The 17,260-nt window shown below is 34.8% G+C and overlaps 1 protein-coding gene across 1 annotated transcript; it reads left to right on the plus strand.

Moving 5' to 3' along the window:
* The first annotated feature begins 2,640 nt into the window (after positions 1 to 2,640).
* Positions 2,641 to 11,940, plus strand: LOC138311100 (ankyrin homolog). The gene is made up of 3 exons (XM_069252539.1): positions 2,641 to 2,731; positions 9,526 to 9,732; positions 10,150 to 11,940. Exons 1-3 carry the CDS (start codon positions 2,644 to 2,646, stop codon positions 10,374 to 10,376), a joined length of 522 nt encoding a protein of 173 aa, XP_069108640.1. The 5' UTR covers positions 2,641 to 2,643; the 3' UTR covers positions 10,377 to 11,940.
* The last annotated feature ends 5,320 nt before the right edge of the window (positions 11,941 to 17,260 follow it).

Consider the following 17,260-nt stretch of genomic DNA (forward strand, 5'->3'; position numbering starts at 1 on the left):
GTTATTTTTTACAAGTTACGACATAGATAAATATAGTGAAATCGACTTTAAGAGGGGTCTTGACCAGGAGCCAGAACCCAAAGCCTTCCTGTGAGGTCAGGAATGCTTTTGAGTTCTGTCAACTGGCCGAGACACATCAAGGGGTATAAAAGTGTTTATGTTCCTGCTTAGTGCTCAGCATACAGGGAGTAGGATGACAGCTGGTTCGCCCGTTGTCAGTATAATGTGACCGGGTGGTGTGTGTTGCTTGGTGTCTTCGGCGGCATGCTTCAGTGATATAGCACTATAAAAGGGCAACAGTTCCACTATACAAGAAGACACAACACGAACATACCGCAGTCTCCCAAAACACGCACCTCGCACTACATACACGCTACACACAACAAACATGGGAGGCCGTCCGTACATGACCCTGGCTGTTAATAGGACGTTAATTTAATCAAACAATCAAATAAAGATGGGCAGGGGCTGAAAAATTCAATCTTATATTACTGAGTTAGAATTGGGAATAGAATACTGCAAGTCCTCCCTGCAAGATGAAGCAACGAATCCACTTGAGTTGGATTTGTTTACATGTGTATATACTATTAATACAGATATTAGATTAATAATTACAACAGTGAGACGGTGTATCTCTCTCTATCCTTTTTTTCAGAAACGTGTTTCAACTAAGTATGATATTTGCTAACTCAGCTTTTATCATGTTGTGTATCTCGACTTTCAATTAAAACTAGACTTAAATTATTCCATTATGCCTTTACTTCCTTAAAATCTAAGCAATTTAGAGCCTATTTTGAATATATTATTAGATAATTTGAACACAGAAACAACAACATGACAATTTATCAAATTGCCAATGAAATGAATCAATTACCCCAATTATTAATTAATATTACATTTTCCTCAATATCAGATATTTATTAATAATAGACAATAAATTATTCTTTTCCTCAATTAAATTTTGGCATTTGCTAATGGTTTAATTTCATTTATAACCAAAGAGCATCCAACAAGTAAATATGAATGTATTTACGCAATTAAATTTGAGGGGAAAAAATCCAGCAATTTCGAGAAAACATCAAACGAAGAATGTGATTATATGCGACAGTTGTAACATTTATTTCAACAGGCGAAAAATGTTGCTTGTGAAATAGGTAAACACGGGCTGTCAACTAAAGCATAGCAATGCAGTTTAATACATTTACGTACACTGTCCAAGGTCGTAATATTCATCACAATACTGTTATGATTCTCCTTAATGTCAAAATAAAATTTCATAATCAGCGATTTATAACACTACAGAATTTCAATTCCTTAATCTGATGATTTCGTAATTTCAATAAATCATTTCATATAAAAAGTGCAAAAAGTGAAATTCTGGATAAAAATTAACTCGTTATGTTTTGGATGAATAACACCTGTTAATCGGACGTTAATTCCAAACATGCCTCCCCCACCCCAACCCCCGCTCTATTTAATCTGTACATTTTTTACAATTAGCATTTATTGTATGGTAAAAACTTACTTGGACATTTTGGATGAGATTTTCTGATTACCAAAGGTGTTTGTTATTCGAATATATATGATTTCATACCGAAAGGAAACTCGACCTGCAAAATTAATGTAATTAAATGAAAACAACTTATCTACAAGATTAAAATCATAGGTCTTAATAGTGTAATGGAAACAAAAAAAAAAATACATTGTACGTTCGCTTTTATTCGTTCCGTCATATTTCGTAAAACTATGAAAATAAATTTTACCCTGTATTCCCTTATATTTCATACATATCATGACATACGTGTTACACTTTCCAACACTTTGTCTCATGTCATCTAATTATGAATTAATCACTCGTATATGCAATAAACACGAGTTTGTTGACAGTTTCTATGACCTAAATTTAATTAAAATGTCATATTAAAAAAAACCTTCTGACACCTTGAATGGCGCATTTTTACCTGCCAAATATATTAATTAAATTGTTTGCTTCGTGTCAAGTGCATATCATGTCCAAACAAGTCACGTGCTCTCACAGCCTTGGTAAATTATCATTTTGCATTCATCATTCCATCAGACTACGTCATCAACAATGGGACAGTGTGTTTACAAACAGATGGATGGTATTATAATCACCTGTCCGTTCCCGGTAATTTATTTCCGGAATTATGTGCAGAAGTTATCAATCTCTTGTCTGTTTGAAGTGGCCGGCCAAGCAATTACATATGTAGTATATAATTTTCCTGTGGATGTACACATGTTTAAACACATCTCACAGTATATAGAGGAAGGATGAATTAGAGTTGTTTTTTTGTCTTTCTGTGCATTAAGATTTTAGGATATTTATAAAGTTTATAGAAAGTGAATATTGCAATTATCGCTGCTAAAAGTATACATGTTCAAATATATGGCGTTCTATTATTATTATCATTTTAGTCATTTAGAATTGTTAACTAAGATACTGCACCAATGCTTTGGTTACACAGTGATTGCCCCCAATATATTCCGCATTGTCTAAAAGGTTCTGTATAACGCCATGTTGTCAAACTGAAAAACTTGAAACTTTAATTGATAATAACTAGAAAATTACGGTGTTGTCATTTTTTTTTTTTCTTATTTCCTTTCAGATAAAAACTGAAATTAATGCCAAAAAACAGAAACGGACAGACAGCACTGATGAAATCTGTTCTATATGATGACGTAGAGGCACTCAAAATCTTACACAAAGCTGGTAAGTACACGACAAACAGTGGTGTTAGAACGGTCAAACAGCTTGCGAGTACACAGCAACTTATGACGTAGAACACATAAGACATATTATTCAAGCCTAGTCAATGCACGACATATAATTCCCATCAAATGATGATGGAATCTCCCTTTTTCTGCCAAAGAACCGTTGATTTAATTACATCAAAATAGAATGTATGTACGTTTTTGTGTTCGACCTTTTATGACGTCGTTTTGTCGAGTTGATATTGATTAACGTCCTATTAACAGGCAGGGTTATTTAGGGACGATATCAGTTTTAGGGGGTAAAAGAGGCGGAGAACCCGGAGAAAAGACCACCGACTTACAGGCAGTATATATAGCAACTCTCCCATTGTGGTTTTCGAAATTCTAGCCAAGAGTTTGGGGGAGGGTGGTAATATGTTGGAACACCGCCACTACACTCTGCCTTACGGATTGCGTGTGACCCTATTCCGTCTTTGCATATTATAGAGTTGTCTGCCCTTGTAGGTATGTATACATTCTGGCGTCATCCCTATGTGAACGAAGTTTACGTCGTTTTATCTGACAAAAAATGTGACATTACTCTCACAATCAAACAATACGGAACAACTACCTTCACGCAAAGGCAGATAACTCTGTAATTTGCAAATGTAGAATCTACAATAATTGAAACAAGACGTGACCTGAAAGTTTATGTCAGCGTAAGGTCAAAGTTCAGCCTGTGATGTAATTAACCTGACGACAAGAAGCCATTATATCTTAATTATTGCTGACTGAAATATAATTAAGTTAATGTTCATTTAGCCTTTAATAAACAAAAATGTTTATCATTGCTCATTTCACTGGAAATGTAAACCATTTCAGAGACAGATAATACGTACTATTTTTTGTTTTTATATTCTCTAATGTCGCTCTGATGGGTAAATATGATTAGATGGTGATTTTCTTCGGGAGAAGTGTTATACACATTTTGTTACTCGTTAAAAACAAAAGGTACATGTACGTTGTACACTGACTTGTCCGACAATGACACTTACCCGTACTTACAGGCCCAACGCTTCGTGACATGAAGTCTATTTTTATCTCCTCTGTTCGGACCTTTGTCAGTTATAAAACCCGTTACATCATAAGTTACTGAAATAGAGGGCGGTAGCACGTGTTACTATCTATAGGACAATGTGATAGAATGCATATGTACATGGTTGTAGTGATAATATTATTCCTGCGCCCCCAGAAACATTATGCTGATTTTACCACCAATAAATTTTGCTTTTGAAGATTCAATAAAAGAACTTTCTGTGCGCCGAGTTATCACAATTATGATGATCTCTATTTGTTTCCATTTCTGGTTCAACAAAGGATATAAAGGGAATGACAATTTACTACAAAAAAGGTGGGACTTAACACCTTGCAGCATTGTAATCGATTCTGAATTTTTAACCATTTTTTAAAGAGCCTCCACCGCCGACAGAGCATATAATGGATACTCATACATTATTACCAATAAGTATTGTTTAGATCGTGTTGTAGTATAAGTGCTAATACAAACAAAAAGTAACAAAATAATTTATACTGCAATCGGTGCATTACGCAAATCTGTAACATCATTCTCATAGCGGTCATAGTGCACAGAAATTTTTTGTCGGGGATGCAATTACTTTGTTAAATATTTTTTTATCATCGAAGTAAAATTAAAAGCTCAAACTTTTCAAAGGATCAGTGGTTATGCGGTGTTAAGTAAGTAACGTTTGAACTGAAGATAAATACTAAATCGTCTGCGCATGTTATTGATAGCGTTGGAGCGTCTAAAGAATAATATACCTGTACCGCACTGGCAAAATCGAAACAATCGATGTACTGTTTATAAAATGTAAAATGCACATATATTTGATTTCTCTTTTATTTCTTAATTAGTACGAATAACTAAATGCATAACTATATGCATTTGTATAAATAATTGCCCTTACTATTCGCATCACAAGGTAAATATTTGTTTGTTCTTGAAATATATTTTTAAAATGAAAACATCTAGCCGCAAATAAGGCTCGATTTAATGTTAAAATGATTTATCAATTTTTCACGTTATTATCACATTTCACACATATTTCTGTGAGTCACGGCTACGTGGCACAATCTCGTGACCATGACAGGCAAACAGATCTCAGGTAAACCTGATCAGGTCGACCATAAAGAGTTAAAATGCACACGGGCCCTGCTAGGATGATACATACAGTGTACATTCATGTTGCTCAAGGTCAGATCGAGACAACAAAGTATATATGTTATATAATTAAATTGACCTTGGTACTTTTGCGATAGACGTTGAGACGATCGCCGAGGGCGTTAGTCTTCGCGACGCCTCTATGATGTCCCTGTCCAAAATCCTTATTAAATGTATAAACTGGGGTCATATCATTGCATTAAGGAAGGATACGGGGGCACGTGAGGTCAGGGATACGGCCACACGTGCATTTAAGAATGTAGTCTCATGATAAGGGAGATAGATCATGATTTTTTCATGCAGACGCTTAAGTTATGACAGTGTTCCAAGCTCTTCAAGCATTTGAATGACCGCGATTTGATTAATATCCCCTTTTCTGAAGTTTGAATTTATGAATAAATTATTTTATTAGTTTAAAAAAGAACAATTCTAATTATCCCATTAACCTTATATTGCTATTTTATGAAATATATATATTGATAAAACATTGTTATTCATTTTAAAACTAAAAGTATTGACATCTAGATTATATTGTAACAGGAAAACCTACAGTGAATGTATAAAAAATATATATAATAAGGGAGATAACTCTATTGTGATTAACGTCGTTTTCAATGAAAAATGAAGGTTTTATGGTGCTAAAAATGCTCTATTTGGAAACATTGTGGTTCAATTTTCTTGAAAATTGACTGAATAAAAGCAACTATGTCACTTTTTAGTCTATTACTTTTCTAAAAAAAATTGAACTTCAAAATTTTGACCTATTCTTATTTTTGTGAGAATGTTTTAGGTAATTTACATGCATCTTTTTTACCTAATTTCCACCAAAAATTATCACTAAAAATTAATTATGACGAGAAGTAAAGCATTTTTTTCTTGAAAAAGCATTGAGATATATCATATCAATTAAGCAATACATATATCATAGAACATTTTGTTAAAGATTTCTATTTGCGGGGCGGATTTAGTGCAGACTAATGCTGTTATTTCATGTTTAGAAACTACTCAAAAAAGACAAATTTGAATATTGATTTAGAAAAAATGGATGGTTCAATTTCTTCGAAACTTTGACAGAAGATGCATAACAACATATTTACTTCATAAAACAAATATAAAAAATATTGAACTACGGGAAAATTTTGGGGGATAAAAGGTTATTTTTTAAATGCTACGACATAATCCAGGGGCGGACAGTGATGTATATATCACAGGGTTCTGAAAATTAATTACAGTTATGTTAAATATATTTAGACACACCAGAGATATCATGCAACAGTTTAGATTTTAGTAATCTAGATAAAAGATCAGTTGATTTCATATTCTGCGTGGTAAAGTTGAGAAATGTTGCAAAAGAAAATAAAACGATCCCAGAAAAATCATTAAATGCAAACAATGCAACCTTGACACTTGACAAAAAACTCACGTGATTCAATGTATTATTAAATTATTCACAAACGCATTCCTTTAACCCGAGGCTAGTAAATTGTGAAAAAAAATGTTAAACTCATGAAATAAATCTTAAATATGACATGCAAACACGTGTTATGTCACCTATTCTTTAAAAAAATATTTGACCCCGTGGGCAAATGAACATGATACATTCACAGTATGTAGGAAATTTAGGTATTACATCACTGTCTCGCCTAAATCGACGTCCTCGGTATGAATAATTCACGAAGACTCATTTGTATATGGTGACTTTAATGTGATCATTCATTTTAATCATCGTTAACCTTTGACTCTCACGGTATAATTCTAAATGCTTAAGGTACTTATGGTCACTTCGCGAGATTTATTTTGTTACTTTCTAGTGTATTTCAAAATGATGGATTTCAAATTATTATTTTATGCTTGACGGATTTCCAACCATCCGTTCCTAATTGAATAAAAAAAATCATGAATATTATTCATCAATTGTAAAATGATTACAATAACGTATATTTTTTTATAATAAAATGTTGGTTTCGCTATAGTTGATTATTAAGGAGAAGAAGAGTTTTCAGCAAATTTTAACGAAAATTCCACTTCCTGTGACACTTGACTACAGTAGCTTTATCAAATGTTTCATGATTAAACTCATATTTGCTTTAGTTATTAAGGAGAAGAAACGTTTTAAGCAAATTTCGGCAACATGTGTCACTTTTCGGATCCCGTCCGCGGACGACTTTTATTAGAAATACATAAACAAAGGATGAATGTTTCTGGTATTGTTTATAAATATCTAAGACAAAAATGAAATTATTCTATATCAATATACTGTCTAGTGAAACCATCCATAATTGTCTCCCTTTGTTTTCTGGAATGGTTCTTTTTTCGGAAACAATGCAATCTTTTGTTATGTTTATAGTACATCATGTAATTAATGACCCATGTTTTCCATGCCTGGTAAAAATGCCACATGACCTTCTTTTACCGAATATCGTCTCACGCGCCGTGGGGGAGGGCTTGTTTTTTTTCTGTGGCTACTGTATATGTTAATGGGGGAGGATCCATTATTTAGGTTAGGGTTGACAATACACAAGCATTTCCCCCACACAAACAAGGCAATAAACACAGCAGAATGCTAATTATAGATATCATTTATCGACTTTATTAGCCTGATCAATCAATGTCGAGTCTTGACGGCATTCTCCGGCGAGCCCGTTTGTCATTTACATACTACCATTACACTCTGTAAACATCGATAATGTTATCAATATCTATATACATCTTAACAACAGGTAATGATAGTCTTCCCGTTATCTCAAAACGTCTATTATCAAGAATTTACTCCTAAAATGTGCAGTGTTGCGTGTACCACATACAGATGCCACAACCATTTTTCAATATGTTGAATGTTACGGTAGACCCTGAAGGGTGAGTTTCATTTTCTATTTTCAAAAGGATTTTAAAGTTTTTATCGCGTAGTGCAAAAACGTTTTTCAAATGGGTCATTTTCAAAGAATTTTTTATTATTAGTTCTCAATAAAACATGCTATTTCAGAAACATCGTTGATGGAGAAATGTGAAATACATATTGCATGTACGATAAGCTCTGAATTTCAACTTTTGTCATTGCATTGGCTATAAGGCACATAGTGACACGAAGTGTATGTGGTTTTTAGCATAGGCCTATCTGTTTCCATTTTTCTGATAAAATACTAATATAGTGACGTCACAACCTGGTTGATATTATGCGTGTGAACTCAAATTACCACGATGATTTCCCCAAGGTGACGCTCTCAGGTCAGCGTATTTCTAGTTATTGATTTTCGTATCAAGACTTGATTCAAGTGAGGAGCGGTAAACAAATGTCGTGTCAATATTTTTAAAATGTGACGTTGAAGTAATTACGTAACATTGTCGTGTTTATGAAGTGACGTCGTTTTCATTGTGACGTCATAATCAAGTTACGTAACTGCAATACATGCATCATATTAATTTCAGTGTAATGCAATCAAAAGCGACGTGGGTGTACAACAGCATTGCATGAGAGAAAGAAATACGATACATGAAATTAAACATTCGCACATGGTTGGGAAGGAGGGGGGGTGGCCGAGTAGTTAAGATATCTCAACATATTAACACGAGCCCTCCATCTCCGGTCGCGAGTTCGAATCCCCTGTGAGGCAGTTGCCAGGTACTGACCGTTTGCCGGGGGTTTCTCCGGATACTCCTGCTTTCCTCCAAGGCAACAAACCTGGCACGTCCTTACATGACCATGGCTGTTGATAGGACGTTAAACTAATAAAACCCAAACCCACCTGGTTTAGGACAGGAAAGTAACGAATGGAAGTGTATAAAATCGGGCGGCAAGCTCAATGTTTGACCTTTATGTCCTTGAACATTGTGGATTACTTTTCTGGATGAGACAGAAACCATCGCGCGTAGTGATACATTAGTGGGTAAATTTAAGCATGATATACATATACATGTGTGAACAGGAAATAGAAGCAATACATTGTCCCATCTTTAGATATGACCTACAAATGAACACATATTTATCTTAGTAAACCACATACACTTCATCAACAACGATAGTCGAGTTCCTAGGTTTTCTAATGTTTCACCATTTGCCCTTCACCTCTGGGCCAGAGTTCGAATACGTGGGGCAGTGGTCAGATACCGACCCGGTGGGTCTCTCCTGATGCTTTTTTCAATTTCTTATCCTGAAATGATCTTATGGGCCTTAAACGCAATTGATAAGACATAAACAAATCAAACGTAGACCCAGATAAGTTTAGCACAGCCTATACCATATTCGATATTCCAAGGGGTTACTATCACTGTCGTGATATTCACCTTGAATTATGGCATAGTAAACCTGAAATCATTTCAGAAGAAAATAATCACAGGTATATATAATTATACTTCATAGAGGAAAAAATGACCGCCCAGCTTCAACATGCTGTCACCTACAGAGCATTCGATTTTTTTATGTACTATGTATATATATATATATATCAGCAGTTGGCATAACGACAGTGATAGTAACCCCTGGAGAATTAAGGATGAACTCACATATCCCGTCGATGATATTGTACATATATATGTTGACAATTATAATACTGAGTACTATCTTTGTGTAATTACAGGTGGCAACATCGACGAAATGGATTCTACGGGGAAGACTGCGTTTATGATCGCCATGGCAGACGGACGCGAACGAACTTCCGAGTATCTCATCAAGAACGGATGTGACGTCAATATCGTGGACAAACTCGGCCAATCAGCGCTTTATTTAGCATTCACCTCGACACACGGGATGTCGACGGAAAATATCCGTCGTCTCTTAAAAGTCGGTGAGTGAGACACCAAACGTGAAGGTTATGGCATAAATGCCCAACCCAGAGGATCTTTTGTATATGATAAAACAAAATAATAGCATGATTAACTGGAATAGGTTTTGCTTTACCAGAGACATAGATAATTTACTATCATCTTCTCTGGTTTTACCAAGCCGTAAACAGTATGAACTGTGCGTCTTTTTTTATTTAATTTCGAGGATTTTATGTATATACGTTTCTTCCCAGCGCTGAAGTTATTGTTTTATACCGTTTTATACTCTTATGAAATAACCCAAAATTCGTTTTTTCACTCGAAATTACCCAATGAAACCGTTTTAAGATACAAATAGCTGTGTTTATTAATTGGGTGAACATTAGAAACATATTCATGTATAAAAGGGAAAATCTTATTTTTAATCTTTGGTTTTGCAGGCTATATAACAGAAAAAGATCGTCCGTGGTTAGCTAAGGCGGGGATGGAGTTGAATGCGTTCCAGCATAAAAATTTCTTTCAACGAATCAAAGACAGAATCACGACTCCTTCAAATCGTCGTCGACATAGCGAGGTGCTTGTGGGAAGGCATACGGTTCATCTCGGCAGCGGTGTGAGTCATGCACATCCGCGTTTCCGGTCCAGAAACAATTCATCATTCAATTAGGACAACCCAACTTCGAGATGATGTTAAGTTATTGATCAGTCGTTCAATTGATAATAATATCGATTATTCGTGGATATCGATTATCAATTAATCAATGCAGAAATGGAATTAAGGATTAGATATGTTAATTGGACTATAGTTTTTGGTTACAATGCGATATCTCCACGAAAGCTCCTTTGATTCATAGATCATGTGTGTGACATTACCCATTAGGTAGTTTGCTGACGATCTACTCCTGCACCAACATCATATTAAATTTGACATTCAAGAACTGTAAACGTCAAAAATATGCGTCATTACGTAGTGCTCATATTATGTTTTCAAAGCCTAATGTGTAACAGTTCTATAATGTCTGCCATAACGGATCGATACATACAGTAAATACGGCGTGATTAGTTGTGGCGTCATCAAAACAGAATATGACGTGTAAATGAAACTTACGGATAACAGCGACATTACGGATGTGACGTCACAACTTTATGCTATAGACTTGATTTCGCCATTGACAGTATGGCGTCATAATGTCACAAACGGACTGTTTTCGTAATACGAACGCCTTCATACAATTTGCGGATAACAGAAACATTATGTACATGTAGTACATGTAACTTCATGCAATGTACTTGAAATCGAAAGTGACAATGTGACGTCATAATGTCGCAAAACGGACTGGTTTCGTTAGTAATACGAACGCCTAAATTCATTTTAGGACTACAGCGACATAACATATGTGACGTCATCACTTCATGCAACGTACTGGATATCGAGAGTGACAGAGTGACGTCATAATGTCGCAAAACGGACTGGTTTCGTTAGTAATACGAGGAATGGGTGGTTGCATACAGTAACCTGCTTTCTAGTATCTATTCGTGATAAGTGCTTGATGAACGTAATATTTGATGATGAAATGCTAAATAGATGATGAAAGTTGGCGTTGATCAAAATAAGCAATTTACAAGATACCAGAGAAACGACAATTAGAAATATGGCTGGTCCACATTTATTGTCGTATATATCTTATTCCATGTTACAGCGCAGACGAATACTATCTATGAAATATAAAAAAAAAACATAATATGCCTCCGTAGACCTTCTTAAGTGCTGTCCTTTGTTCTGATCAAGTATTGATTATTACGTCATTAGTTTGGTATTACGTCATTAATTTATTGAAAACGACGCAATACATACATTAAGTTCGGCTTTGTATTGACGTAAATATCAATATTTGCTCGCAAGGTGAAATTTTGCATTTTGAAAATAAGAAATTCGAAATGACGGAAATATTTGATGTCGAAATATCTATTTCGAGATAACAAGGTTATTGAGTTTCCATCACACCAGATAACAAGGTATGAGTGTATGTCTTTGTTGTTCATTGATGTAATTGAGAATTTTACTTACAAGTAATATGTTCAATCGTGAACCTGTCTCGTGATATGATATTTCTGTCCAAGAGTTATTTCCCTTTAATTGTAGTTTTGAAACATCACAAATTCTTCATGTTTACTGCACATGATATTCATTTTCATATTGTTACGTTCGAAATAAAAGTTGTATAAAATCATCCCAGTGTTGTCTTATGCTTCCAAGCTTTCTTACATGCTTCAATCCCATAATGACTTTGAATCACTGTAGTAAAAAGCTGATGATCGTACATGTACCATGTGGTACCTACATCCCAAGATGGCGACTGAGGCTCGCACGCTTCGCACGTGTCTTTTCATGCGAATTCTGCATTAGAGGGTGACAGTGCCTATCGTTACACTAATTGTTACTATCACTGTCGTTATAACAACTGGAATGTCGGGTATTATTGTCCGGGTCAACCGAGAAGTGGCTATTATGGCTATTATAGTGCGAGTGCAGGTAAACATAATAGCATTCGGAAACAAGCCATTGTTCTAAATAGAAAAATAGAGAATTAGTTGATTTTTACATCATGAAATGCCACAAATGCCCATGTAGTGAAATGTATTGTGAAATGGGTTTCAAGACCCGCTTACTGTCCGCCATTACACATATTGGTTCGGATGTCCCTTGTGTGGCCGAACACTGGCCCTTGGTATTGTAGTTAAAAAAAATTCGTTCTTAGAAACTACTCAAATCCCTATTACTGTACATGTGTGTTTACCCTTATTAAATGGCATGTTTCTTGTCAAAAAATAATTTCATTAACTCTACCTGGCTTTAATTGCGATTGATCAACGATTTGGAATTTCAACGGTATCAATCAACAAAATACTTAACAAATGTCCGTGAAATTTGTCAATATTTCTTGTTATTATGTTTCCATAACGATAAAGTAGAACATATACATTTATGTCATAATTTGACTTCGCGTGGTTATGTAACAGAATTAGCCTCACTGAATTGTCCCTTTAAGTGACAGAGTCAATACGATACAAATAGTAAAAAATATAACATACAACTAAATTTTTAAGATTAAGATACTTTTGCGATTTCGCTCTTTTAAAAACATTTAATATTTACTGCATACCTTTACGTGTATAAATTGTAGGAAAATTAAACGTAATATGACTATTATGTTTTTAAGAAATAAAACAAGATTCAAAAATAAATCAAGAAAACTGTACGACAGCTAATTACATGTATTTCAGAAAAAAACTATCTTTTGTTAATTAATGATTCATTTTAATTGCTTAAAAATCATGATCTAAGATACACTCGCTTTATTTAAAGATTAATCATAATTAATGATATAGACAAATATGCAATCGTTTTTTTTTACTCCATCATAATATTTTGTAAATTGGTGAATTAATATTATATTTGCTCACCTTCGTTTAAAATTTTTGGGTAGTAACAGGTAACTGACCATCAGTCAATACATATATTAGGTAACCGACTTTGACAACAAGCCAGACGACGGGTGTCAACCTTACGGCAGCAAATCGTAACATTTCGTGGATAAGTTTTCCGTGTATGATCGTAATTTTCCCGGAAATCCCCCGGATCTTGTCTCGGCACACACTACGCGCTCCCCTGTGTAAATCTATGATGGTAAGTACACGTAGTATTAAAACTTGTTATAATGATATATCAATTTAATTTTTCTCGTCATAAAGAGGAATATTAGTGATAAATTTATCTGTAAGATATATTGTCTAGAGTTTAATGTTGTAAAAGAAAACACAGATAAATATTGTCAAATTCAGAAGACAATAGTGAGACTATACAAACCGAAAGTAGGGGATATAATTTCGTATATTGTGGGTGTAAAATTGGATTCTTAACATCTCAAATATGTACTATGTAAAGTCTATCATCGCCAAAAATACCGTACCAATAAAGTTCTGTACCAGTAAAACATTTGTTGTAATATTATGTATCTTGATGTTTTGATCTTGACATTGTAATGTTGGTCAACCTGCAGAGTTGCCCCCCTTTGCCTACTAAAGTATACCCAATATTATAAACAATAAGAACGCATTGAATATGCCCAGGAGGGCTGAAAACGTTAGCTACGGAATACATGTGTCATCAATAAAGGTTTTTTCCTTGTGATAAAATTATACACAGTATATATATACATACTTTTCCTACTTATGACACTGAGTATTAATCATAATTTACATTCGTATTTTAAAGGTCCAACTACTTTTTTAGAAACTGTCTTTTGATTACCGGAAATCTGACATGCAAAACAAGAAGTTAATTTTGTAAAGTTTGCTCTAAATCGTTATTTTGCTCACTGATGGTACCTCACTCTTAAGCATCAACATCGAAAAAGTTGACTGTTATATATCTTTTAAAATAACCTCCACTGCGCCTCAACCCCACCCCACCACCCCCCACCAACCCCCCCCCCCCCCCACCCCCCCCAGACTGCAAATCTTCACTGTTGTTAAACATATATTACAACAGGAATAATTGACATCCGATAGGTGCTATAACACACACCTATATTATGTTATGATTGCAAGGTGTTTTTTATGAAACCAAATTTAATTTTCGCCTCGGAAATGCAGTGGGGTCTTTCAATATTGTATATTTACATGTACTATACATGTGTCGAGTTTTTAATGTTCTCTTGAACTGACGAAACAGTATATGGTTGCTTCTAACTTCTTTTTATTATCAAATTCTGATCAATATATTGCGTTATCTCTAAAAATTATCAATATTAATATATTAAATGAAAGTAAATATTCTGTTACATTAAACGAATAACAGAAAGGAGAAACTAGCAGCTAAATTCAAAACACAATTTAATTATATATACAAACTATTATACAGAGATGGTTTACAATATCTAAAGTAATTGGTGGTGGTACAAGACTAGTACGATGATTTAAAGTGTTACTTATCTGTATGCGAATGTCCTGGTATAATCCTTGATCCTTCCAGGTTTCAAATTAACAATAATCACAAATCCACAAGGAAATTGAATGTCCACCGATGATTTGTAAAGTTCCAGGCAATATGAATAAATCCACACACAGTGTTGTAATAATCCACAGATAAAGTCACAATAGCTCTCCCAATAGAATCTAATATGGCACTGTACCAATTCTTGATATGTCTCATTACAGGTCTCATTACAGTTCTGATTTAGCCTTGGGCAGCTGGAGTATATATAGCTTAACCATAATTCAAGAATATTGGAGAACCTTCTACTTCTAGAAATATCTAACTAAAAACAGTAAACAAGTAAACACACATAACTTTCTGGAAATAGATCATTCTAGATCTCTACTTAAAATCAACATGTTTACAAACATATTTGTTTATACATGATTATATTCTAGAAAGTTCTATAACCTAAATCAATGATATGACCTTCATAGGATGTATTGATAAAAAAAGCTATAGGAGTTATCTCCCTTATCTCATAACTACATGTATTTAGTGTCATACATAACAATTACAGTTCACAATACATCATTGAGGTCATAATCGTTGGAATATATCTACCTCTCAGCTTATTTTTTCAGCCCCCATTAGATGGTGGGCTATCCAAATCACCTTTTGTCCTTCTGTTATCGCTATTTTTCTGAAAGTACATTATGGACCCTTTCTCAAATTTCATATAGAATCTTAGTAAGTTATGTATATTGCATTTTAGGACTGATCGTTAAAATATGGCCGACATGCCGCCATCTTGATTTTTGATGGTCAATGTTTGTTATCGCTTTTTCTTTTAAAGTGCTGAAGGTATCTGCCGCAAATTTCATAAATAGGCTCCCCTAGTTGTGCATATTGAATATTGGAACAGATTGCGATTTGGCTGAAACGTGTCTCATATGTTCCTGAGATGGTCCCGACAAAGTGTTGTTATCTTTTTTTGGTCGATTCGAAATCCAAGATGGACCGCTATACTGAAAACACATTTTGAACATCTTATCATGTTCTACCGGTGCAATGTGGCTGAAACTTGCCTCAAATGATCCTGTTCCTGAAAAAGTGCTGTTATTTATAGGGTCGATCGGAATTCCAAGATTGCCGCTACAGCCGCCATCTTGAAAAACTCATTTTGAATTTCTCGAGGTCTAATTGTGCGATTTGGCTGAAACCTGTCTGAAGTTATACTGACATATTCCCCGACCAAGTATTTTTATTTTTCGGGTTGATCCTAAATCCAAGATGGCCACCACAGCCGCCATCTTGAAAACACTTCTTCTCAGTTCTATTGGTGCGATTTGACTTCTTCTTCAAAAAACACCTGAACCAAATTTTGTTGAAATTTTGCAGAAACCTTCCATAGCCAAAATGTCAAGCAAAGTTGTGAATTATATGGACCCAGCCCCTCAGGGGTCCTGAGGGTGGGGCCAAAAGGGGTCAAATAGGCTAAAAATCTTCTGATATTCCAGACATGGCAGAATCAAATACTCTTCATAGATTGAAAGGTCTTGAAGTCCTTTACAAAAATTGTGAATTATATGACCCTGGGGTCTAACGTTCCCTCTTTGAGAGGGGGTTAAGTTTACTATGGTTAATATAGTGAAAACACATTTTTGAGCATTATCTGATCATTTGTAATAGGAAATAAGTCAAATGTTGTCAGAATTATCAGTATGAGATGGCCATTGAATCCTATTAACAATTTTTTCCACGACTGACCCCCAGGAGCCTGAGAGGTGGGGCCAAAAGGGGTCAAATAAGCTGAAACTTCAAAAATCTTCTTCTGAAATTCCTGAAATGGCAGAATCAAATACTCTTCATAGGTTAAAAAACGTCTTGAGGTCCTTTACAAAAAATGTGAATTATATGAACCTGTGGTCTCGTGTTTCCCCCTGGGGAGAGGGATCAAGTTTACTATAGTTTATATAGGAAAAGCACATTTATGAACGCTATTTTTCTTATTTTTCATAGGAAATTAGTCAAACTTGGTAAGAATATTTAGCCTGAGATAGCATTTTATTGTCATATCCATATTTGTCCTGGGCCGACCCCCGGGGGCCTTAGGGACAGGGCCAAAAAAGGGTCAAATAGGCTAAAACTTCAAAAATCATTCTTAATTCACAGATTACATGGAACCAGAATACTCTTCATAGATTGGAAGGTCTTGAGGCCCTTTACAAAAATTGTGAATTTAATGGCCCTGGGATCTCAGATTTTCCCCTGGTGGAGGGGGTCAAATTTACTAAAGTTTATATAAGAAAAACAAAAATATGAACGATTATTTGCTTTGTTTTTCATATGAAATTAGTCAAAACTGGGTTAGAATTATTAGCCTAAGAAAGCATTTTTAACATCATAATCCATATTGGTCCTGGCCGACCCCAGGGGCCAGAGGGGCGGGGCCAAAAGGGGTCGAAATTAGCAAAATTTTAAAAAATCTTCTGATTCACAGATCGATGGAACCAAATAATCTTCATAGATTAAAAAGTGAAACTTATAAAATCACTGACACTGACTGACTT

The sequence above is a fragment of the Argopecten irradians genome, chromosome 16 (assembly GCF_041381155.1).
Source record: "Argopecten irradians isolate NY chromosome 16, Ai_NY, whole genome shotgun sequence".
NCBI lineage: Eukaryota > Metazoa > Mollusca > Bivalvia > Pectinida > Pectinidae > Argopecten > Argopecten irradians.